General features: G+C 44.0%; 1 protein-coding gene across 17 annotated transcripts in view; it reads left to right on the top strand.

The window, feature by feature from the left end:
* Nucleotides 1-25,283, top strand: part of AOPEP (aminopeptidase O (putative)) — a 767,795-nt gene that overhangs the window by 569,081 nt on the left and 173,431 nt on the right. Inside the window, exons 13-14 of one of the 17 annotated variants that reach the window (XM_073545979.1) lie at nucleotides 18,501-18,533; nucleotides 19,968-20,237. The exons of 15 other annotated variants lie outside the window; for them this stretch is intronic. In XM_073545979.1, coding sequence (XP_073402080.1) covers nucleotides 18,501-18,524 — 24 coding nt within the window. In that variant the 3' untranslated portion in view covers nucleotides 18,525-18,533; nucleotides 19,968-20,237. Of the gene's footprint in view, nucleotides 1-18,500; nucleotides 18,534-19,967; nucleotides 20,238-25,283 lie in introns of those variants that run through there. One more of the 17 variants, XM_073545980.1, reaches the window with a different exon arrangement.

Here is a 25,283-nt window from a genome sequence, read left to right as displayed (position 1 = left end):
GGGCAGCAGAAGCAGCAGCAGCAGCTCTCCTCTTCCCACGGCTCCCTCCACTTGTGCTTGGCTGAGATGGAATGTCCACAATGACCACCCTTTCTGCAGAACATTCCGAACTCTCTTCTGCAATCATGCTTGGTTCGCCTGACTTAAAAGAAGTACTTGCACCATTGCTGCTAGACTGCTGCTGCTGTGATTGTGTTGACTCTGCCGGAAGACTTTCTTCACTTCTGAAAATGAGAGCAGACCATTTAAGTAGCTAGACAACAACCATCAACATGGAGGATACATATTTTTGTATGTATACTTACTCTCGCATGCCAAGGACAGGAAGCAGAAATTGAAGCTGTTTAGTAAATCTGTACGGCTTCTTTTCTTTACCACCAGCCTCTCCAGACCTCTCCCTCTCTGCTTTGGCCTTTAATTCTCTTTTTAATTGGTCCCTGGCAGATACCCACTTGGTCTTAATGGATTTCACTGTAGTGGAAGAAAAAAAACATAACTCAATTTTGCACTTTTTAAATTGTAAACAACAAGTATATCATGAATAAGAGATGGTTGGTTTTGCGCCACTTGCGAGCCACCGTCCTTCCCCTAGTATGACGTCACGCTAACCCCGTCCCCACCACACGCTGATATCAGCGTTGCTCACGGCCGGAGCGCGCGAGGCAGCGGCAGCTTTCACTGCTCCACGGATCAGCAGTCTCAGCTGTAACCCCCACACTAAGCACGCGAGCCTGCTTCACCGGTCACTAGCCTGTCAAAGTAAGTGCCTCACACTCCAACACCTTAATAGCGGGCACAAGCTGTCACTGATGTTTATCTACTTTGCAGGATCTGTGCCTCCATGTGTATCAACACAGGACTAGGTTTTTTAACCATACTGAGGGCATTTATTATCCAGCAAGGTTAGCACCTGTTCCCCATTTTTGACTTACCTATTGACCATCCTCTGTGGTATATATATATTTTTTATTTTATATTTTTTTATTATTTATTAATTTTATTTGATTTTCAATCAGTATATTACTATCCATATGCTAATCAGGATACATCATTCCACTAACAACATCTAAGCAATGGTTTATTCACAGTATGCTGCTCATTTGGTTATGATACATCAGTGTGAGTAAGTTCAGTTCAGCTGATTGCTTCTTTAACCCATTAAGGGGTGTACCTGTCATTAAATTCTGTTACCTATTTTCTACCAGCAGTTCTAAAAAGGCAAAGCCAAAGTGGATAGCCTCAGGACACTGCTATATACCGTATTTTCCGCTTTGTAAGACGCACTTTTTTTCCTCCAAATTTGAGGGGAAAATGGGGGTGCGTCTTAAAAAGAGGATATACCTTTCTGTGCTGCCGCTGAGAGTGTCCAGTACTTGCCGCGGCGCTGTCCCCGGTTCTTACCGCCACCACTGCGCTCTGTCCCCCGGTGGTTGCCGCCACCGCCGCGCTCTGTCCCATTCAGCGTGGGGGGTCTCTGCCGCTCCATGCCTGCTTTCCTGTGGATTTCTTCCTGGAAAATGGCCGCCGCGCATGTGCAGATGGAGATCTCGGCACGGAAATCTCGGGAGCTGAGATTTCAGCGCTGAAATCTCATCTCCCGAGATTTCCGTGCCGAGATCTTCATCTGCGCATGCGCGGCGGCCATTTTCCAGGAAGAAATCCACAGGAAAGCAGGCATGGAGCGGCAGAGACCCCCCACGCTGAACGGGACAGAGCGCGGCGGTGGCGGTAGGAACCAGGGGACAGAGCGCGGCGGTAAGAACGGGGAACAGAGAGCGGCAGTGGTGGCAAGCACCAGGGATAGAGCACCATGGCGGTGGTGTCAGGCACTGTGGGACAGCGCGGCGATGGTGGCAAGCACCGATGGACAGCGCCGGGACAGAGGGCGCGGCAGTATCAGACACCAGCAGTGGCACGCTGCACATCAAAACACCCCCTCATCCCAGCAGCAATGTTCCACTCCGGCCTCCTCCATCACCACCCCCGGTAAGCAATAAGACACATGGATTATAAGATGCACTACCATTTTATTAAAAAAAAAAGTTTTTTTCCTATTTTTCTCCTCAAAATTTGGGGTGCGTCTTATAATCCGGAGTGTCTTATACAGCGAAAAATACGGTACCTATTACCACGTGGTTTTTCCATTTATCTACAAGTGAGTAATTTGGTATTTTTGCTTTAGAATTCCCAGTATAGCGCGGTGTATTCTCTTTTCTAACAAGTATATCATGTCATATGCTGAGTACTTACATACTGTATAAAGTCTTTCTCCTTGTCATCTGCGCCAGCGGTTTGGAATGAGGGATTGGGCCACATCCTCCCAGGCCCACTCTTTCATGTCCCGGTCGTGATAGATCTCAAGCCTGCAATCCCAAATGCAGGGATGATCCTGAAGCAGAAAAAGGGGGGTGATCAGCAATCATATTTTGGGAAAGAAAGCAGCACTTAAATAGCATGACTAATCCGCAACCCCTACTTTGCACACTCTGCCAAACCCCTCTTTTGCACTGTATGTAACCGCTCTTTTGCACTCTGAAAGCCCTCTTTTGCACACTCAGCCAACCCCTCTTTTCACTCTGAAACCCCTCTTTTGCACACTCAGCCAACCCTTCATTTGCACTCTATGCAACCCTTCTTTTGCACTCTGAAACCCCTCTTTTGCACACTCAGCCAACCCTTAATTTGCAATCTATGCAACCCCTCTATCTTTTAACACCCCCCTCCCATCTCTGTATGGCCCCCATCACAGCAAAAAACAACAGTACCCATGGTCCCCCATAACTGCAGCCTCCCCTACACTCCTCTACAATGAAGAGGGGGGTCGGGGAGGCTTTTCAGCACCTCTACATACCTGAACGAGAACGATGATTCTCTCCAGATCCATCTTGTATCTTGTCTCTCTGCAGGCATGGAGTGATAAACTTCATAGTGATAAACAGGAAGTACATGGGAGTGTCCTATTAAAAACACGGCTTTCCTTAAAAACTGTCTTCTCGGTGTACCGCAAAATCAACACACTGGGCAAGCTTCCGTTGTTTTTGCAGCCCCATTCATTTTCAATCGGGGCCATGTCTGTAAGCCATGAAAAATATTGAGCAAGCTCGAAATTTTTTCATGTCCGTAAATATGGCCCGCACGGCCATACGGCGTTCCTACGATTTTATGCGGCCCGTTTTTGCGGTCCCATAGAAATCTATTGGGGACGCAAAAACGGGCCGCAAAAACACGGCAAATTAAAAGTAGCCTAATCGGGCTCTTTCTCACTACATTATGATGCTCTATTCCATGTAAAGAAGGAGCCAGAGACAAGGTTGCTCAGTGGACTAGTCACAGGGAACATCTCCCATGGGTGGACATAACGCATGTGCAACCTGTTGGCTGCATCAGGGCCTGGAGATGGAGGGCGGCCCTGAAGGGTGGCTAGTATTAAGGGCAATCTGGCCTGTTTATCAGGCCCCGAGGCTCGGGGGGCCCTGGTCAGATTGCCCTCATGCGGCGGGCAGGGAGTGATTCCTGCAGCTCTGCTGCCTACAAGAGAAATTAGGAGTGGAGCTGAAGGAATCCATCCTGCTCCCTGCCTGGGCTTCTTGTCTCTGGCACTGTGCATCTGGCTGATGTCATCATTCAGCGCGGCAGTGCCAGAGAGAGGAAGCTGCGGGGACAGTGATGCTTCAGCTGCTAGAGTGCGTCCAGAGAGGTGCTGTGTGTGTTTTGTATGTATTTGTGTTGTGTGTGTAGAGATGAGTGGTGGTGTGTGTATGCGTGCATGCGTAGCGCTGCAGGGGAATGTGCAGAGAGGCGAATGTGTAGGTGGAGGAGAGGGCAATGATGATGGGGTGATGGAGAGGGCAATGATGGGGATGGTGGGGGAGGAGGAAATGATGGACTTGGTGGAATGGGCAATGATGGTGGTGGGGGACAAGGCAATGATGGAGGTGGTGGAAAGGGCAATAATGGGGGTGGAGGGGGGAGGAAATGATGGAGGTGGTGGAATGGGCAAGGATGGTGGTGGGGGACAAGGCAATGATGGAGGTGGTGGAAAGGGCAATAATGGGGTGGAGGGGGGAGGAAATGATGGAGGTGGTGGTATGGGCAAGGATGGTGGTGGTGGAAAGGGCAATGATGGGGATGATGGGGGAGGAGGAAATGATGCAGGTGGTGGAAAGGGCAGTGATGGGGTGGGGGAGACGGCAATGATGGAGGTGGGGGAGAAGGCAATGATGGTTTTAGTGGAAAAGACAATGATGGAAGTGGTGGGGAAGAAAGCAATGATGGGGTGGTGGAGAAGGGCAATGATGGGAGTGATGGAGAGGGCAATGATGGGGTGGTAGGGAAAAGGCAATGATGGAGGTGGTGAAAAGGGCAATGAAGGGGTGGTGGCGGAAAAAGCAATGATGGAGGTGGTGGAAAGAACAATGATGGGGTGGTGGGGAGGAGGAAATGATGAAGGTGGAAAGGGCAATGGGGTGGAGGGAATGATGGAGGTGGTGTAATGGGCAATGGGGATGGTGGGGGAGGAGGCAATGATGGAGGTGGTGTAATGGGCAATGATGGGGATGGTGGGGGAGGAGGAAATGATGGAGGTGGTGGAAAGGGCAATGATGGGATGGTAGGGGAGGAGGAAATGATGGAGGTGGAAAGGGCAATGATGGGGTCGTAGGGGAGAAAGCAATGATGGAGGTGGTGGAAAGAACAATGATGGGGGTGTTTGGGGAGGAGGAAATGATGGAGGTGGTGGAAAGGGTAATGAAGGAGTGGGGAGAAGGTAATGATAGAGGTGGGGGAAAAGACAATGATGGGAGTGGTGGGGAAGAAGGCAATGATGGAGGTGGTGGAAAGGGCAATGATGGGAGTGATGGAGAACGCAATGATGGAGGTGGTGGAAAGGGTAATGAAGGGGTGGTGGTGAAAAAAGCAATGATGGAGGTGGTGGAAAGAACAATGATGGGGTGGTGGGGGAGGAGGAAATGATGAAGGTGGTGGAAAGGGCAATAATGGGGTGGAGGGTGGAGGAAATGGAGGTGGTGTAATGGGCAAGCATGGAGGTGGTGGATAGGGCAATGATGGGGGATGGTGGAGGAGGAGGAAATGATGGAGGTGGTGGAAAGGGCAATGATGGGAGTGATGGAGAGGGCAATGATGGGGTGGTAGGGGAGAACGCAATGATGGAGGTGGTTGAAAGAACAATGATGGGGGTGGTGGGGGAGGAGGAAATGATGGAGGTGGTGGAATGGGCAATGATGAGGATGGTGGGGGAGGAGGAAATGATGGAGGTGGTGGAAATGACAATGATGGAGTGGTAAGGGAGAATGCAATGATGGTGGTGGTGGAAAGGACAATGATGGGAGTGGTGGGGAAGAAGGCAATGATGGAGGTGGTGGAAAGGGCAATGATGGGAGTGATGAGAGGGCAATGATGGGGTAGTAGGGGAAATGCGATGATGGTGGTGGTGGAAAAGGAAATAATGGGGTGGGGGAGAGGACAATAATGGGATGCGGGGGGAGGAGGACAATGAGGGGTGTGTGGCATTGGGATGGGAGGAAGGGGGACTTATAATGGACTTAGGAACAGGGGGCAGTGGAGGAAGACATTATTATTGCTTATTATGTCTAACATAGTCCGTTAGTATATAGTGTACGTGCTTATTAAGTATAACACAGAGATATATATATATCTTTGTCGCCATAAAAGGAGGGGGGTGCGGGGTCCAGACATATTTCTTGCACAGGGGGGCCCCAAGCTGTGCTTTTCGCCCCTGGCTTCTCCCCTCTAGGCTCTGCTTGACTTAAAGGTTTCTAATCATGTGAGTATAGGGAGAGACATGTCACTCACGCAGTCTGTCATGGAAAAGCTGACGAGACCTTCCTCACGAGATTAATCCCTTTAGTGAACTCATCCCTGTCTCCCATCAGGCACAATATGTATGATTTCCACCACACGTTTGACTTTGAAACGCTGCAGCATTTCAGAGAAAATGTATTTTACAAGCCACCCAAGATCCATGCCGCATGGATGACTAGTCGAAAGGCCAATACCTGGTGGCTTCAGCCTGAATGCTCCCCTTAAGTGATTGGTCTCTCCACGCATGTGTGTATAGGGATAGACCAGTCAGTCATTGACAGCAAGCCTTTTTGACTAGTCGCCCATGCGGCTTGGTCCCCAGCCAGCTTTTAAAGTATGTTTGAAACACTACAGCATTTTAGAAAAAAACATTACATGGCCGAAATTAGCTAGTGACTGATGCATGCTGCCTATGGTTCATGCAGCATATATCTGCTGTCAGGTTCTCTTTAAGTAGGGACTATAGATTCCTGTACAGTCCATAGAAATAAGGCACTTTTTTTTCTTATGTCCAAGAACAAAACTTAATGGGTCATTGTAATTATAATTATCATCATTTTGCAATTCACAGTAATAAATGTTGGTAATAGCACATATTAGAATTTAGGCCTACACACACATTTTAAGGTATAATATTTATCAATTATTATGGTTTTCCAATTTGTTTGTGATAAATGTTCTAGAATATGGAACCATAGGGACAGGATGAGTTACCATACAGGATCCATGCACGCCGTATGGTCATAGCTATATGTCCTTAGACTCTTTCCTATCTGCAGTATGTGAAGTAATACTGAAGTTTCCGAATATTGCTCCCACTTTCCCTTTCCCATGACCTGATGGGGCAGCTCTGCCACCTTATGATATAGTAGTGCTACCTAGCAAAGTGATCTAGCAGCCACATTTCTCTAATGCTAAAATGTAATGGTTTGGCATTACAGACACGTAGTCACCCATTTGTATTTGAGCAGGTGTGTGTATTGGGAACATTTGCTTTGTAAAATGTCTGCGATGCATTGTTTGTAAACCATGTTTTTTAGTGAGTTGCAGCGCTGTTGAATACAAAAGCTGTGTTATTTGCGAAAGACAGTGCTTATCCCTACTTGAGCCGAGTTATGTGCGGTATCTAAAGAACAATGAGGGTTTGCTGCCTCACTGATCAGTGTTGGATCAAGTTCACATTCCCAAGCTCCCACTCTCCCACCTACATATGTTAGGCTGGAAACATTTGCAATGTGTTGTGAGGCTGGGTACTTTATACACAGTGATTTGAGGCTTCCCAAATACGGCCTTGAATTTGCCCACTGTAGCATAAACAGCGGTCCGTGCTTCTTCCAGTAACGAAAGCCTTTCATGATAGCCTGTCAGTGTTCTGATGGCATGGATAGCTCCATGCCTTTAGATTTATGTAGGATTCATTGTTATTTGCATTGAGAACCTTTCTTAGGAACGAGACATCATTCTGAAAGGGATAAGCACATTAATCATCTACTTTTTACAGGTATAATCCCTCCTGAGTACTATTTCCATTCTGTTGTAAAGAAAGGAAATATCTGATGTTGTTAAAAGGAAAATAATATTATTAATATTATTAATAATGGGGCTTTGGCAAGATAGTGGTATCAATAAATAATGGAGACTTGACTAAGGCTCCATTGTAAGTTGTGCGATGAAGCTGCATTATTTTGCCATTGTGGTGCATATTACCTCTCTTTTTTTTGCATTATCCCTGAAATTCCATGTCATTTAGTGCATTATGTGGGCTGACACCATTCCAGTGCTTTCTTTTTTCCCCCTGCATTATAACTGTAGTTTGACATTGCAATGCACATGATCCCTGTATTGTGACATTGAATAAAAATAAATGAATTTCAATATTAATAAATGTCAAGTAAACTAAAAGTAATAATATAAAAGACAAAAGTTTCATGATCCAGGCCTGGGATGGTTTCTTGTTGTTCTCTCCCCACTCTGGTCATGCCGGGATTAACCTCTGCCTCGTTTTGGGTTCTGTCTGGCTAATTCAGTCTGCTGTGGCCTGCAGACCAATGCCAGTGATAGCTCATGCTCCCAGGATAGAGCAACTTACCCCTTGATACCGTGTTTTGTCCTCTGCCCTTGACTTCCCTTTCCTGCCTCCCCGCTTGTCTTAGTGTTTGCTCCCTGTGCCTGGACCTCTTGGTATGTGACCCGGCTTGTCTTCTGACCTGTTTTACTGTCTCATGTCTCGGTTATCTCTGCTCCTGTCTGGCTCTGACTTCTGGCTTGTATTTGACTACGTGTATTGCTTTTTCCTCTGGTCCTGTTTTGCCTGACGGTTTCTGACTCGGCGCTTCTGACCACTCTTTCGCCACCTGGTGATGCCTGTGCTGCTGCTCAGTGGTGCTATGCTGTGTGTGTAACCTCTCTTCCCTCACCAGCACCCCCTGGTGGAGGTTGCATTATACTGCACTGTAGCAGCATTACAAAAAGAACATGAAATGGATTGGGAATTCTGGTTAACAAGTAAGCTAAGCAGCAGTACTCCAATGTCAAGCAGCAGCTGCAAAAGCAAACATGACTTTAGAATGTCTAAAAGGATAAATTAAATCTATGATTCGAATATAATATTACCCCCATATAAGTCCTCCATATGGCTACATCATGAATATCAAATTTAGTTTTTTTGGCTATGCACTGTAAGAAGATATAGTAGAGCTGAAGGGGTTCAAAGATGAGTGACTAGATTATTATTAAATAGGATGAGAGGACAGTTTCACATGGCAGAATTTTGTTCAGTATTTAGAAACCAAACAAGCGTGAATCCAGGAACAGGGGAGGTACAAATCTTTACATTCTACTTTTTCTCTTATTGTTTCATTCTTGCAATTGCTTGTGTAGAGATACGTAAGTGAGAAATACTAGGAAATGTCACAATTTATTTTTTCCAAGAACATTGCTAAAGACTAGGGGACATATATTACATATATTATATGTAGAGTAAAGGGTTCTTAGAGTAGTGAAACTATGGAATGCCATACCTCAAGATGTAGTAATTTCAGATGCTATGTCGACATTTAAAAAGGAAGGTTATTCATGCACAGTTTCATCTTATTGTGTGAGCCCACCTTCCAAGACATGGCAATCTCGAACAGATGAATCTCCACACTAAATAAACTCACCTCTTTCTTGCACCTAAGACTATAATATGAAATAAGAGCACATGGAATTTAGAGTTATTCTGCTATAAATGAAAACAGCCTTGTGCTGGGGTGTACACAACAAAAAATGAGGGCCACAACCCCCAAAATATGCAAAGCCAGAAAATATAGCTAGTTAGCATTTCCTAACAAAGTAAGATTGTCAGGCTTTGTATATATCTATAATAAGGGGGTGGTGGAAAACCACTAAGAAACGACTACAGATCCAATAATACTAAATTGTGCAGCTTTATTATATAATTATGCAGGAAAAGACAATAACAGTACCAAAAAGTGCAAAAACGGACAAACCTGCATCCATAATGGGAGAAAACGCTAAGATCCCCAAAACCCAGGCATACATTAATCGATATAGTAAAAGAGTAGACTCATGGAGGTAATTGAGTCCCACCTCAAAAGGGATAAAAATAGCTGCCTTGTGCATATCATATTAACCATAGTCTACCTGCCAGGACCATGCTTGTTAGCGATTTTTTAATAGCCAGTGACAAGTGTCATATGTTATCCATCGCTAAAAGTGCCCAATCTTTATCTGTACATAACTCTAGTGAGTGGCACGGTAGGGGTCACAGGGGTCTCGCGTCTGCCCCAGACATATATCTAGTGTGGCTGTCTCGATTTTGGTCAAATATTTTGTTTACTTTATAAGTATGGTATATATAGCAGTATATATGTGTATATATATACACTCACTGGCCACTTTATTAGGTACACCATGCTAGTAACGGGTTGGACCCCCTTTTGCCTTCAGAGCTGCCTCAATTCTTCGTGGCAGAGATTCAACAAGGTGCTGGAAGCATTCCTCAGAGATTTTGGACCATATTGACATGATGGCATCACACAGTTGGCGCAGATTTGTCGGCTGCACATCCCTGATGCGAATCTCCCGTTCCACCACAGCCCAAAGATGCTCTATTGGATTGAGATCTGGTGACTGAGGAGGCCATTTGAGTACAGTGAACTCATTGTCATGTTCAAGAAACCAATCTGAGATGATTCGAGCTTTATGACATGGCGCATTATCCTGCTGAAAGTAGCCATCAGATGCCTGTTCTTAGCTGAGAGGAGTGGTACCCAGTGTGGTCTTCTGCTGCTGTAGCCCATCTGCCTCAAAGTTCGACGCACTGTGCGTTCAGAGATGCTCTTCTGCCTACCTTGGTTGTAACGGGTGGCAATTTGAGTCACTGTTGCCTTTCTATCAGCTCGAACCAGTATGCCCATTCTCCTCTGACCTCTGGCATCAACAAGGCATTTCCGGCCACAGAACTGCCGCTCACTGGATTTTTTTTCTTTTTCGGACCATTCTCTGTAAACCCTAGAGATGGTTGTGCGTGAAAATCCCAGTAGATCAGCAGTTTCTGAAATACTCAGACCAGCCCTTCTGGCACCAACAATCTTGCCACGTTCAAAGGCACTCAAATCACCTTTCTTCCCCATACTGATGCTCGGTTTGAACTGCAGGAGATTGTCTTGACCATGTCTACATGCCTAAATGCACTGAGTTGCCGCCATGTGATTGGCTGATTAGAAATTAAGTCTTAACACACAGTTGGACAGGTGTACCTAATAAAGTGGCCAGTGAGTGTATATATGTATAATATATACACACTGCTCAAAAAAATAAAGAGAACACTAAAATACCACATCCTACATAACTGTGAATGAAATATTCCAGTTGCAAATTTTTTTTCATTGCATAGTGGAATGTGTTCAGAACAATAAAACATAACAATTATCAATGTGAATCAAAATGAATATCCCATGGAGGTCTGGATTTGGAATGGTACTCAAAATCAAAGTGGAAAATCAAATTACAGGCTGATCCCACTTCAGAGGAAATGTCTCATGAAAAGGAAAAGATGCTCAGTATTGTGTGTGGCCTCCATATGCCTGTATGACTTCCCTACTGTACAACGCCTGGGCATGCTCCTGATGAGGCGGCGGATGGTCTCCTGAGGGATCTCCTCCCAGACCTGGACTAAAGCATCCGCCAACTCTTAGACAGTCTGTGGTGCAATGTGACGTTGGTGGATGGAGCAAGACCTGATGTCCCAGATGTGCTCAGTCAGATTCAGGTCTGGGGAATGGGAGGGCCAGTCCATAGCTTCAGTGCCTTCATCTTGCAGGGACTGCTGACACACTCCAGCCACATGAGGTCTGGCATTGTCCTGCATTAGGAGGAACCCAGGGCCAACCGCACCAGCATATGGTCTCACTAGGGGTCTGAGGATCTCATCTTGGTACCTAATGGCAGTCAGGCTACCTCTGACGAGCACATGGAGGGCTGTGCGGCCCTCCAAAGAAATGTCACCCCACATTATTACTGACCCACTGCCAAAGCGGTCATGCTGAAGGATGTTGCAGGCAGCAGATTGCTCTCCACGGCAACTCCAGACTCTGTCAGGTCCGTCACATGTGCTCAATGTGAACCTGCTTTCATCTGTGAAGAGCACAGGGCGCCAGTGGAGAATTTGCCAATCCTGGTGTTTTGTGGCAAATGCCAAGTGTCCTGCATGGTGTTGGGCTGTGAGCACAACCCCCAACTGTGGACGTCAGGCCCTCAGACCATCCGCATGGAGTCAGTTTTTAACCATTTGTGCAGACACATGCACATTTGTGGCCTGCTGGAGGTCATTTTGCAGGGCTCTTGCAGTGCTCCTCCTGCTCCTCCTTGCACAAAGGCAGAGGTAGCGGTCCTGCTGCTGGGTTGTTACCCTCCTACGGCCCCCTCCATGTCTCCTGGTGTACTGGTCTGTCTCCTGGTAGCACCTCCAGCCTCTGGACACTACGCTGACAGAAGCAGCAAACATTCTTGCCACAGCTTGCATTGATGTGCCATCCTGGATGAGCTGCACTACCTGAGCCACTTGTGTGGGTTGTAGAGTCCGTCTCATGCTACCACAAGTGTGATAGCACAACCACCATTCAAAAGTGACCAAAACATCAGCCAGAAAGCATTGGTACTGAGATGTGGTCTGTGGTCCCCACCTGCAGAACCACTCCTTTATTGAAGGTGTCTTGATAATTGCCAATAATTTCAATCTGTTGTCTATTCCATTTGCACAACAGCATGTGAAATTGATTGTCAACCAGTGTTGCTTACTAAGTGGACAGTTTGATTTCACAAAAGTTTGATTTACTGTTGTTTAAGTGTTCCCTTTATTTTTTTTTGAGCAGTGTATATATACTAGCTATTGAATCTGTTCTATGCCTGGGTGGCATGCATTTTTATTGGTACATTTTTAAATTTTGAAGACACTGTGGCTGAGAATTCACATATACAGTGTCTTTTGTTTAAGAAGAAAACACTCATACAGAGAGCAGGCGTGAGCAGCAGAGAGCAGGCAGGGGCAATAAAGTGCAGCTACAGATAGGAGCAGGGATAACAATCTGCAGATATATGCTCCCCCATCCTCGTATATAATCCCCCCATCCTGGTATATGCTCACCCATCCAGATATATGCTCACCCGTCCAGGTATATGCTCGCCATCCTAGTATATGCTCCCCATCCTGCTATATGCTCTGCCATCCTGGTATATGCCCCCCAATCTTTGTATATGTCCCTATCCTTGTATATGTCCCCATCCTGGTATATACTCCACCATCCTGGTATATGTACCTCCATCCTGGTACATGGTCTCTCATCCAGGTATATGCTCCCCCATTAAGATATATGCTCCACCATCCTGGTATATGCTCCACAATTCTGGAATATGTCCCTCCATTCTGGTATATGTCCCTCCATCCTGGTATATGCCCCCCAGCCTGGTATATGGTCCGCATCGAGGTATATGCTCCACCATCCAGATATATGCTCCCCCATCCTGGTATATGCTCCCCCATCCTGGTATATGCTCCCTCCATCCTGGTATATGCCCCCATCCTGGTATATACTCCCCTTATCCTGGTATATGCTCCCCCATCCTGATATATGCTCTTTCATTGAGGAATATGCTCCATCCTGGTACATGCTCCCCATTTTGGTATATGTCCCTCCATCCTGTTATATGCCCCCCTATCCTGGAATATGCCCTCTATCTTTGTATATATCCCCATCCTTGTATATTTTTCCAGTCTGGTATATGCTCCCCCATCCTAGTATGTGCTCCCTGTTGTGAGTTCATTTTCCCCTTCACCTTTGATGTCTGATGAACTCCCTCTGCTGGTGAAGACAGGTAGTGAAATTGATTGGGATGGGAAGAACGTGTCATCTGATCAAGCGGAGTGTGATTGGACATCTGGAATTTCTGAGTGGATAAAAGGCAGCCGACGCCCTGCAGGGTTTGCTGGTGATCCTTTCTGCTCTGAGCTCTGGCATCCAGTTTTAGTTCCTGTCTACTAAAAGCTAAGTTTTTGCCCTGCTATTATTCCATGAGATTTTGTCTGGTTTCCTTAGTGTTTATATTCAGCCAGTCCTGGTTGGGACTGGCTGAATTCCATTTTTGTCTCTGATCAGTTGATCTCTTTGCTCTGTGTTCAGAATATACCTGCGTGCTGATATAGTGATTTTGAAGTCTAGCGACTTCAGGGCCTTTTTTTCCTATCAGACGGTTGGGAGATTTTTGTAGGGTTTTTTGCGGATTGCAGCCAGCATCTTTTCTGTCCTGTCCTATCTAGTTAGTTGGGCCCCATCGTTTGCTCAGCCTGTCTTTCTGTCTGTGTTTGTGTTTTCATCTGTTTTTCACCGACAATACATGTTGGGGGCTGTCTATTGCTTTGGGGTCTGCTCTGGGGCAGTTTAGATTTCCCCTTTCTTTCTTTAGGCTTATGTAGTTCTCCGGCTGTGACGAGGGGTCTAGGGCACCGTAGGAACCCCCCACGGCTACTGTTAGTTGTGGTGAATAGGATCAGGAGTCTGCAATTCGATAGCTACCAACCTCTCCGGTTTTCTGGACTTAGCTTGTATTTTTGTTTTCTCCTCCTCCAGTGACTCATTCATAACAGCTCCCCCATCCTGGTATATGCTCTACCATCCTGTTATATGTCCCCTCATCCTGGTACATGTCCCTACATCCTTGAATATGCTCCCCCATCCAGGTATATGGTTCCACATCCAGGTATATGCTCCCCCATCCTAGTATGTGCTCTTCCATCCTGGTATATGCTCTCCCCATTCTGGTATCTGTCCCCCATACTGGTATATGCTCCCCCAATCCTAGTATATGTCCCCTATCCTGATACATGTCCCCCATGTATTAGGTATTTGCTCCCCCATCCTGCATGCATTACTGTTGTTCAATACATAGGGATAAAAACAATAAACACTCACCTTTCCCACGCTTCCCGGCAGCTGACTTTAGGGTCTGTGAGGTAGCGCTGTCATTCACATAGGGGATTCTCACTTAGCCGCCACAAAACCAGATCCGGCACGGGTTTTCCATAAAACCATTATAGTCCATGCGGTTTATTTATGCAGTAAACCAAAGCAAGCAACATAACGTTCATATCAGCATAGCGTCATTGACAGAGCTTCTCTCTGTCCTCCCTGTGGTCACACAGGTTGGCATACACAGGCTTTTCATCCTCATAGTTATCTCACCCACGTCATGGTTTCCTCATGGCTGTTTCTCCATGCTGCAGACATCCATTCCCTCCAGGAAGTCATCAGGCACGTGCAGCCATTACACACAGCCACTCCACATGCTGTTAGCCAGTAGACACATCTCCCAGCGAGCCCTTTCACAATCGACCAACCTGGTCCCTGCCTTCACCACATGTGACCTACCCTGGCCACCTTATATGGTCCGTAGCCACGCCCACTGGGTCACATGGCTATGACCTCATCACAGGTCCTTGAACCATTCACACACACATTGCAATAGCATCCTTAAACACTTCCCCTGGGTGGGTTTGTAGGTAACTGGGGCCGCACGTCTCCCCAGCTACCTGGAGACTTCTCCCTGATACACTGACACAACACGTCAGCAGTGTCACTGCTTATCAACACACACATCAGTCTCCATCTCAAGGCCACCCACCTTGAGATACATAATGGTCATTCATGATTCTGCCATTCCTCCTCTCTCCTCAGACATCCACACAGCGCCCCCTAGCGGACACAGTGGTCTCTACACCACAGGTCCAAGAGATGAGGGTGCATGACGTCACAGATATACATACATGTGAATCATGTTTTCTAACTCTGCAGTCTAGCATTATACATTTAGGTGCGGGCAACATGTTCAGGCTCTCCTTGTGTTGGTAGTATATGCACTTTAGCACTTACTTGATAGGTTATGTTTACATTGGGGCTATATTTTGCCTATGTACTATGTATTAACTGACATGCTGCTATTGCAGTAAAATCTCCTGTAAGGCTGTGGTGCTACATTCTTGGCTCACCATCTGATTGTTTTGGTTCACCTGCTTTTTAATAGTTTTATGTCATGTTTTTTGTCTAATTGAGTCAATAAAGTACTTTTATATTTGTATGAGTTTTTGTGCATCTTTCCTCTTATATGCTCTCATTTTGCCCCTGTGGCGCTGAACTGTATATTTACAACAGTCCTAAAAATTTTTTGCCTGAGGATATATATATTTTTTATGACTTTTTGACTATGGGAATTCTATTAAGGGGTTAAGATATGCTCTGAATTGGATATAAGGTGGTTTGAAAATTAATGAAAGAATGAAGATTGCAGACTGAAACTTAGTGCAATTTTATATCTAGAGGTAGCCACTCATTTCTACATCAAAGGTGTCCATAGCCTTTATAATATTATGACTTTTGGTAACATGCTATTTTCTATACCCTTTCCTACCTCTTACACATTCTGAGAGCAATGGAGCTACATACTAAACAAATATGAAAGAAAAAAGTAATAATCGCACTGGGATTCCATAATTCAACATTCATTATATTGTTCTAGACAATATTGTGTTTTGTTATGGCAATTTAGTTTCTGAGTGCAACATAATTGACACAGATTTCAATTCAATATCTTAGAGTAGTTTGTTAGAACTAATAAATGGAAAGGGCAGGATAAAAATAAAGCTGACATATTTTAACGGAACCACAGCTCAGTAGTAAACAACACAATATTAATAACAATAGCCTCACTGGATAATTTAGACATTGCAATATCAATACAGGAAGAACACCATGGCACATAATATTAAGACTATTTCAAATGATCTGCAGAGACAGAAAGTCTGGACCTATTGATTGTAAAGTTCCATAACGGTTATTCTTTATAGGAGACAATATCTGTCTTCAATGTGTATTCCAATTGTGCTTTCCATTTAGCAGCATTTAGGCACTTGTCATTTTCAGGAATTTTATTAAAGGAACATTTCCCTTGCACATGAACAATTACTTATTAGTTCCCAGTCACATTTAGAAGGCCATGTGTGCTACATATAAATGTGCATGTCTTTATTTCACTTGCAGATTTTGCTGTAAATTACTCTATTGGGCCTCATTCAGATGATAGTGATTTTTCTGGTATGCAAAATCACGGACTGTTGTTCATCGGTGTTTAGTTAGTCTTTCATTAGTAATTTACACTGATGAAAAAATAAATCAATTACAAATTGTCATGGACTGGGGGTGTGGGGTTGCCCCCAATTGTCAGGGATTTATTATATCCCACCAATTGTCACAAATTTAGTATTTATTAGTGGTCGTGGGTCATATAACCACCCACAACTTTTGTTTCCACCTTCAGTTCCGGATTTGGAACTTGCAGCTCTCTGGCTCCCCCCCTTACCCTCAGGTCAGTCAGGGAACTACACCTAGGATAAGTAGTCGCCAGAAAGGCTGCCTTGCTGTGTACTGACTATTGGGCACTCTGCAGCGAGGGCGGTATGTATGTCCTCAGTCCCAGGGTGGGTAAAACACATAAAACCATCGTTCCGTCACTGCCAGTCTCCCAAATCCCCAGAACACTGTGCTGCCACCAGCTTCTTGTTCTACATTAAAATCAATATCAAGTCAGGAGCCAACCTACACAGTAGCTTAATTAGCGCAGAGGTCGTGGCGGTACATTAAACAGCAAGGAGAAACAAAACTAGTAAATTTATATATTTACTCCAGAAAGGATAGACAGTGTTTACAAAAATATACAAAGTTGTACAAAAAAAGACAAAATACAGTATATACAGACAATTACAAAATAAAGTGGATTAAAATAAGATCTTACACTTATGAGTCCATGGCACGCCGTGTGGAGGAGGAGGGAGGGGCGTCTTCCCTAGGAGGGAGGGGCGTCTTTAGCATTGCAATGCTTAAGGTAACAGCAGGGGATTGCAGCCCGCAGCTGTCAGTTTTGCCTGGCTAGTTATCAAAAATACAGGGGATCCCCACATCATTTATTTATTTATAGCTCGGCAGCTGGTGAATACTGTCGTCAGCCACCACCTGCTCTCACTGATATCAGTTGAATACAACTCTCAACATTGTCCCCTACTAGCAGTGATCGCAACGTGAGCAGGGGACAGTGATAAAACCTGCCTTCAGCACCCGGCGCCGGGGAACAGCGCAAAGAGTACTGCTGATTCACAGGCGCCGGTATGTGTGATAGTGATGCGGCATATGGTTGCCACACATGCAACAAGTATTAAAAAGACTATTGTGCAATTACAAAACGCCACATGTGCATGTAAAAGGATGGTGGAAAAGCCTCTTACCCATGATTAGTATGCCTGACCGTTGCACTGAAGCCCCAACGTGCGCTATTGCTTCTTCGGAGAGCAGTTTGATTATGTTATGACTGAAAGGATTGGAATTGCCAAAATTCTTTGATACTACCTCTTTTCCTATTTCAGGAATTTTTGTGGGGCAACCTTACCATATATATTTTTTGCACTGAGCAATATATATTGTAACATAAATTCTGACCCAGGTGTTTAGGGTTTCCTTAATTTTTCTTTCATACTATTTTCCCTCCATTTCTCCATGGTTGCACTGCTGTCAACCTGTTTTTTACAGTATATAATGTGGTATATGGATTTATTCACATCTTTACTGTCTTGATTATGTGTATTTATTAATTAATAAATTTAACCTTGTACCATTTGACATAAGAAGTCTTTAATAAAAAAAAAATATATATATATATTATGTATGTATATACATTCTTTTGAGGTTAATCCATACAATTATAGTATAAGGATATTTAAACTCTCTATGGTCTTCATTCATTGTCTGCAATTTTTTGAGAGTGTCCTTTGTTAGGGAATATGTACTTTGTTGTATTACATCATTTCTGGTATGTATTTATTGTTATCAGCAACAGCAGGCACTGCTGATGGGAGCATTTGTATTGACAGCTGACATCAAACCCAGGAGTTAGTAATGGAGAGGCTTCTATAATTACTAACCTCATAGTTAAATTGTAAAAAAGATACAGCCAGTATAAAATACTTCAAATGAAATAAAGACACTGGGACAGCATGGATTATCTTCACGCCAGTCAGGCGAGGGTTATGGTTGTTTATTATTTTTCTCTTTTTCCAGGGGACATGGGCATCAGTGAATTAGGCATTAAAGGTGAGTATATAGTGTGAAGATGAGTTACATAGTTATGTAGGTTGAAAAAAGACCTAGGTCCATCAAGTTCAACCTTTCTCCACCAATTGTACATTTTGTCACTAATTTTACTATAACCCGCAATGTTATATGTATAATGGAAATTGTCCAGCCCTTTTTTAAAGCTGTTACAGTGTGTGCCATTATTACCTCTTGTGGTAGAGCATTCCACAGTCTGACTACTCTAACTGAAAATAATCTTTTCCTGTTTAGCTGCCGGAATCGCCTTTTATCCACCCGTAATGAGTGCCTCCCTAGTCCTCAGTACTATCTTTGGAAGAAATAAGTAATGTGCCAGTGTTTTGTACAGGCCACACATATTTCTACATGTAAATGAGATCCCCTCTGGGGTGTTTTTTTTTCTAAGCTAAACAATCCCAACTTTCCAACCTCTCCTTATTTGAGAGGCCTTCCATCCATTGTAATAACCTAGTTGCCCGTCTTTGAATGGACTCTAACTTCTGAATATCCTTATTAAAATGTGAAGCCCAAAACTGTATCCCATATTCTAGACGTGGCCTCACAAGTGATTTATAAAGGGTAATAATACATTAGCATCGCAGGATTTTATCTCTCTTTTTATACATCCTAAAATCTTGTTTGCTTTTGCGGCTGTTGCTTGACATTGAGTACTGCTGCTCAGCTTACTTGTAATGAGAATCTCCAAGTCCGTCTCCTGTTCTGTAGTCCTGAGTATACTCCTATGTAATGTATGTGAAGCAATAAGATTACTCCGTCCTAGGTGCATTGCTTTACATTTAACTACATTAAATCTCATTTGCCCAGTGTTTGCCCATTCAGACATCTTATTCAGATCGTTTTGTAATATTGTAATGTCAAGGTCAGATTTTAATATCCTACAAAGTTTTGTGTCATCAGCAAAGACTGACACTTTACTCTCAGTCCCATCCACAATAAAGAGGTTAAAAGGTATCGGACCTAGCACAGATCCCTGCGGTCCTCACTGCTGACTATATCCCATTTAGAGAACGTACCATTTATGAGAAATCTTTGTTTCCTGTCATTTAGCCAATTCCTTACCCATCTGCATATAGTTTCCCCCAGTCATTGCTTCTGTAGCTTCAGTATAAGGCTATTATGTAGAACTGTGTAATATGTCTTTGCAAAGTCCAGATAAATCACATCAGCCGCATTACCAACATCCAGATTTGAACTTAACTCCTAATAGAAACCCAGCATGTCAGACACCACTTATTCTTCATGTATCCATGCTGGTTGTCAGTTATTATATTATTATCTACAATATATTTCTGCAGATCATCTCATATAATGCCCTCAAAAATTTTGTGCACTACTGATGTCAGGCTTATCGGACAGTAGTTGCCTGAATCCACCTAATTTCCTTTTTATATATCAGTATTATCTTTGTTTTAGGCCATCCTGAAATCCTGTGGCACCACAGCTGTAACAAGAGAGTCTAAGAATATGAGATACAGTGGTCTTTCAATTATTGAGCTCAATTCTCTCAGTATCCGTGGATGAATGCCATCTGGGCCGGGGGATTTGTCAATGTTTATATTGCTCAGACGTAGATGTATTCCTTTTTATGTTAAACTAGTTATATCAGGAGGTGAATTTTGATTTTTGCCTCGTTGAATTATCCCTGTAACAGACAGTTTATTGGTGAACACGGATGAAAAATGCCTTTTTAATATCTCAGCCTTTTCTTTATACTCTGTGATTTTCTTGTTATTGTCATCTTTTAAGGGCCGATACCATCATTTTTTTTCTTTTTGGCATTGATGTATTTAGAACAAATTTGGGGATTTATTTTCATGTCATTGGCGATTTATTTCTCTTTAGATAACTTTGCTAGCTTGTTAATTTTTTACATTTCTTATTTAGTTCTATATCTATTCTATTATTTCTAAACACTGTTTTTCGGTGATTACTTTGTATCCCCGTTCATACTGCATCCACACACACAAATGATACACCATTTGAAAGGTAAACTTGCCCCCTTCAGCAAGAAAATAGCCAATCAAACTACACATCCACGATTTGATCACAAAATGCAGTTTAAACATTAATTTTCATAAACCTGCAGTAAGGAAAAATGGCCTCCAGGTGGCACCACAGTAACCCAAGGCACACTACCAACACATTTGTGTACATGCACTGCTTTTTCGGGGATTACTTCGCCCCCCCACACACACACACACACACACACACACGATACACCATTGGAAAGGTAATCTTGCCCCCTTCAGCAAGAAAACAGCCAAACAAATTACACATCCACGATTTTATCACTAAATACAGTTAAAATATTCATTTTCATAAACCTGCAGAAAGACACAATGACCTGCAGGTGGCAGCTCAACCGGTAAACATTTTTTGGCATCTACTTATCAAAACAATTTATTGTATTACCAATCTACATATATAAATACCTGTTTGTGTTCATCAACTCATGAAATACATTTACATTTGACCAACTTGCTTTTTCTGAAATTGCCTGGGTCCCCGACAACCAATGTGTGAAAATTTTGCATGGTCCAAGCTAGTACTCTTTTTTTCTTTTTTTTTTTTTTTTTTCTCAATTATTTTTATTGAGGTTGAACAAGAAAACAAGTCAAAACAATGACAACCATAGTTACAACCACCATATATATGAAACTAGGGGAACGAGAGAAGAAAATAAGGAGCAGAAAGTGGGGACCTACAAATGAAAAACAGGAAAGGAAGGGGGGGAGGGGAAGGGGTGAGGGGAGGAACAGGCATTAGTGGCATTGATAGAACTATGTGTAACAGCAAGTACACATAATAAGTCTCAGTGTTCTGCAGTACAGTAATATATTCCAAAAAGGAAAGAAAACAAACAACATCCAATATCTAATATCCGGCAGCTTAATTATATACGGCTAAGCAGGCTGGAGCGGGGCAACCGTGGAGTGTCTACTATGTATCCAGGGGTGCCAAATGTTCTGTCTTTTTATTATGGCGGTCATCGAGTGAGCTAGTGCTAGTTCAAGCTGGCAGTGAGTGTTAATTCTATCAATTAGTCCTGCAACCTCTGGGGGGGTGGGATCTTTCCATCTAGCCGCTGTCAACACTCTAGCAGCTATCAAAATATGTGACAGCGTACCTCTAAGAATATGAGGAATTTCGTTCAAGCCAATGTGTAAAATGGCCTGGCTTGGGGTCAGAGTCATCTGGATACCCAAGACTTGTGAGATCAATAAATCAACACCCCTCCACCAAGGCTGGAGCACTGGACAGGACCACCAAGTATGCTCAAGAGTACCCCTCATCCCACACCCAGCATTCACCAGACCCACCAGCTCCAAAATGTGCCGTTCGGACCGGGAACTGGTACCATCTCAGGTGCGTCTTTTTCAACTGCTCCAGATGGTTCACACATGAAGAGACCCGTACAACTTCACACAATCCTTCCTCCCTGTCAACAGGTTCGGAGAAAAAACCCAGATCCCGCTCCCACCTGATCATATAGGGCAGTTTTGTATTATCCGGCGGGTCATTCAGGGCTCTATATAATAATGTGATACCTCTCGGGCCAGAATCAGGCAGCAGAAAATAACCGTTAACTGTGTTATTTAGTTGTGAATTGAAAAAAACCGAGTCCGGTGAATTATGCAACATATGACGTATTTGTAGGTATTGGTAAAAACACCTCCGGGTGGCCGGAAACTCAGCAGCCAGTTGGTCAAACGGGATTAACCCACCACTCCCCACTAGGTCTCCCAGACGCATAATTCCGGCAGCAACCCATGACTGAAGATTAAGGTATGGAATATGCATCTCAAGGGGCTTTAACGATATGGAGTGGCGTGATAGTTTAATAAGAGATGGGACCACTGTCCTCCAATGATGTAGCGCAGCTTTCATAGTTGGCAAAAGTGGGGAATATTTAGTAGTTTTAATAGCTTCAGCCTCCAAAATATATCGGGTAGACTTGGTGGTAGCATAATAATTTTCTATTTGAAGCCATTTATGGTCTCTGTCCGCTTGCCACCAGTCTCTCAGTCCCGTCATTATAGCGGCTTTATGGTACTTTAACAAGTTTGGTACCCCCAGTCCCCCTTTTTTATACGGGAAATACATTAGGGCCCTGGAGATCCTAGACTTTTTATATGACCAAATATAACTATATGCCATAGTTTGTAATCTTAGAATTCTTTTTTTAGGGATTATCATTGGTTTGCACCGGAGTAGGTACAATATTTTAGGTAGGACAATCATCTTAAAGGCATTAATCCTTGCAATCCAGGAGGTCTGGACAGCATGAAGCTGCTCCAATTGTTTCTTAAGCTGTATTTCCAAATTAGTAAAGTTCCTATCCACAATCTGCTCAGAACCCGTCAGTGTAATGCCCAAATATGGAATACCCTCTCTCATCCACTTAAACGGAAAAATGGCCTCCAGCCTTGTCTTTACCGCACAAGGAACCGCCACCGGAAACAACAGGGATTTTGTGGGGTTCAGTTTATAGTATGAGACCTTGCTAAATTCCCCAAGTTCACAAATAATCGCAGAAAACAAAGATTCTAAATTTACACAGGATAGAATGACATCATCGGCGTATAGACCGACTTTGTGCTCCACCTGTCCAACCCTAATCCCATAAATGCCCGCCGACATTCTAATGCGCTCGGCAAGCGGCTCCATGCACAGCGCAAAAATAACAGGCGAGAGCGGGCACCCCTGTCTCGTACCGTTCGTGATCTGGAACGGGCCGGACAAGAAGCCAGACGTCAAAACCCTGGCGCAGGGGGTCGAGTACATGGCACAGATTGCGGATAATATAGGGCCCGACAGTCCAAATTTCTTCAGGACTGCTCTTAAATATCCCCAGTGCACCCTGTCAAAAGCTTTTTCAGCATCAAGTGACAGGAATGCACTTGGTTGGCCAGACAGCTCAGATATTTTAATCAAATTCAACATACGTCGTATGCCATCCTTCGTCTCCCGTCCTGCAACAAAGCCCACCTGATCTGGTGACACTATAGTCGGTATAATTAGTTTCAGTCTAGATGCTATGATTTTAGTAAACAGTTTGACATCTGAATTTAACAAAGCAATGGGTCTGAAATCTCCGGGATGTGTGAGTGATTTCCCCGGTTTTGGTATAGTGGAAATAGTGGCCTCTAAATTAGGGGCCATCACAGTACCAGCATCTCTCCAGTGTGTGAACAGACGCTGTAGATATGGTGTTAATTGCTGAGAAAGGTCCTATAATAATCATTCGTTAAGCCATCCAGGCCTGGGGCTGTATGAAGTTTAGTCTGTTTAATCGCCTGCTGAATTTTTGCAGCCGCGAAGGAGGTGTTTATAAATAATTTAATTGGTCAATGGTAATACATGGCAAATTAACAGAATCTAAGTATGCATCAATAAATGTTTGGTCAGGTTGAGGGGTGGAGGCGTCGTCTTTTAAATTATAGAGGGCAGTGTAATATTGAGCAAAGGCTTGCACTATGTCCCGTGGGTTCCTAAGGGCTCTACCTTGCTCATCCAATATGTGGTCAATTCGTGACACGACCTCCCGTTTACGAACTCTGCGAGCTAGAAGCGTTCCCGCCCTGTCCCCGGTAGCATATAAGTTAGTTTTAAGATTCCTCATATTGTATGGATATTTGTATAAGAAATTTTCCCTTTATTTAAATCTAATTTGGGAGATCTCCTCAGAGACGGAGGGCGTATGTGCAGCCTTATTAATAGCATCTAAATAATGTAAACGGGAGAGCAGAGCATCTCTGCTGGCTTCTCTTTTCTTCTTTAAATATGAAGCTTGTTGTAGGAGAACCCCCCCCTAACCACCACTTTGTGAGCAGACCAAAGGGTCTCATCAGAGACCTCCCCATTATCGTTTATTTGAAAGTAGCCCTCCAGCTCCGAGGAAACCCTATCAACCACCTCCCCCCTCAGCAGCAGTCGTCATGAAGACGCCACCTGAACGCAGGGTCAGCCTGGTAGGCAAGAGCAAGGGTCAGAGAGACAGGAGCATGGTCAGACCAGGCGATTAGGCCAATAGTGGCATTTAGACACCTGCTTAGGGTCGCACTATCTATTAAGAAATAGTCAATACGGGAGTATGTGGAGTGCCTAGGAGAATAAAAAGTATAATCTCTTTCCGATGCGTGTGAGTATCTCCAAAAATCATGCAGGTGAAATTCATGGGATAGGAGGTTCAAACCCCTCCTAGTTCCCTTCCTTCCTGAAGAGCAGTCAAGGTCCGCATTCATGGGGAGATTGAAATCACCACATATGATATTGCTACCCTTCGCTTTTAAAGAGATATCATTAAAGGTAGTTCTCAAAAATTTGTGTTGGCCTTCATTGGGAGCATATACATTTGTCAACGTGTGCACCTCTCCATTTAGCAGGCAAGTGACTGTCAAGCATCTACCTACGGAGTCAGCATATTGTGATAACAATTGAAATGCTATTGTATGTTTCACCATAATGCACACACCAGCCTTTTTGGTCTGACCATTAGCAAAACACATGTGGGGCAAGTGAAGGGTGTCGAAGCCTGAAACTATCGGCTTCCAATAGATGTGTTTCTTGAAGGCAGACAACATCTGCCCGTGACCTCCCCACCTCCCTCCACATCATAGAGCGTTTTTCAGGGGAATTTAGGCCCCTAACATTCAATACTCATAATACTGATACGAGAAGTTCACAGTGCTGCCTGCAGAACGGAACTGCACACTTAATATAGTCACA

This window comes from Dendrobates tinctorius, unplaced genomic scaffold (genome assembly GCF_039654945.1).
Source record: "Dendrobates tinctorius isolate UK_male_01 unplaced genomic scaffold, ASM3965494v1 ptg000144l, whole genome shotgun sequence".
NCBI lineage: Eukaryota > Metazoa > Chordata > Amphibia > Anura > Dendrobatidae > Dendrobates > Dendrobates tinctorius.
This window is presented reverse-complemented; position numbering and strand designations above follow the sequence as displayed.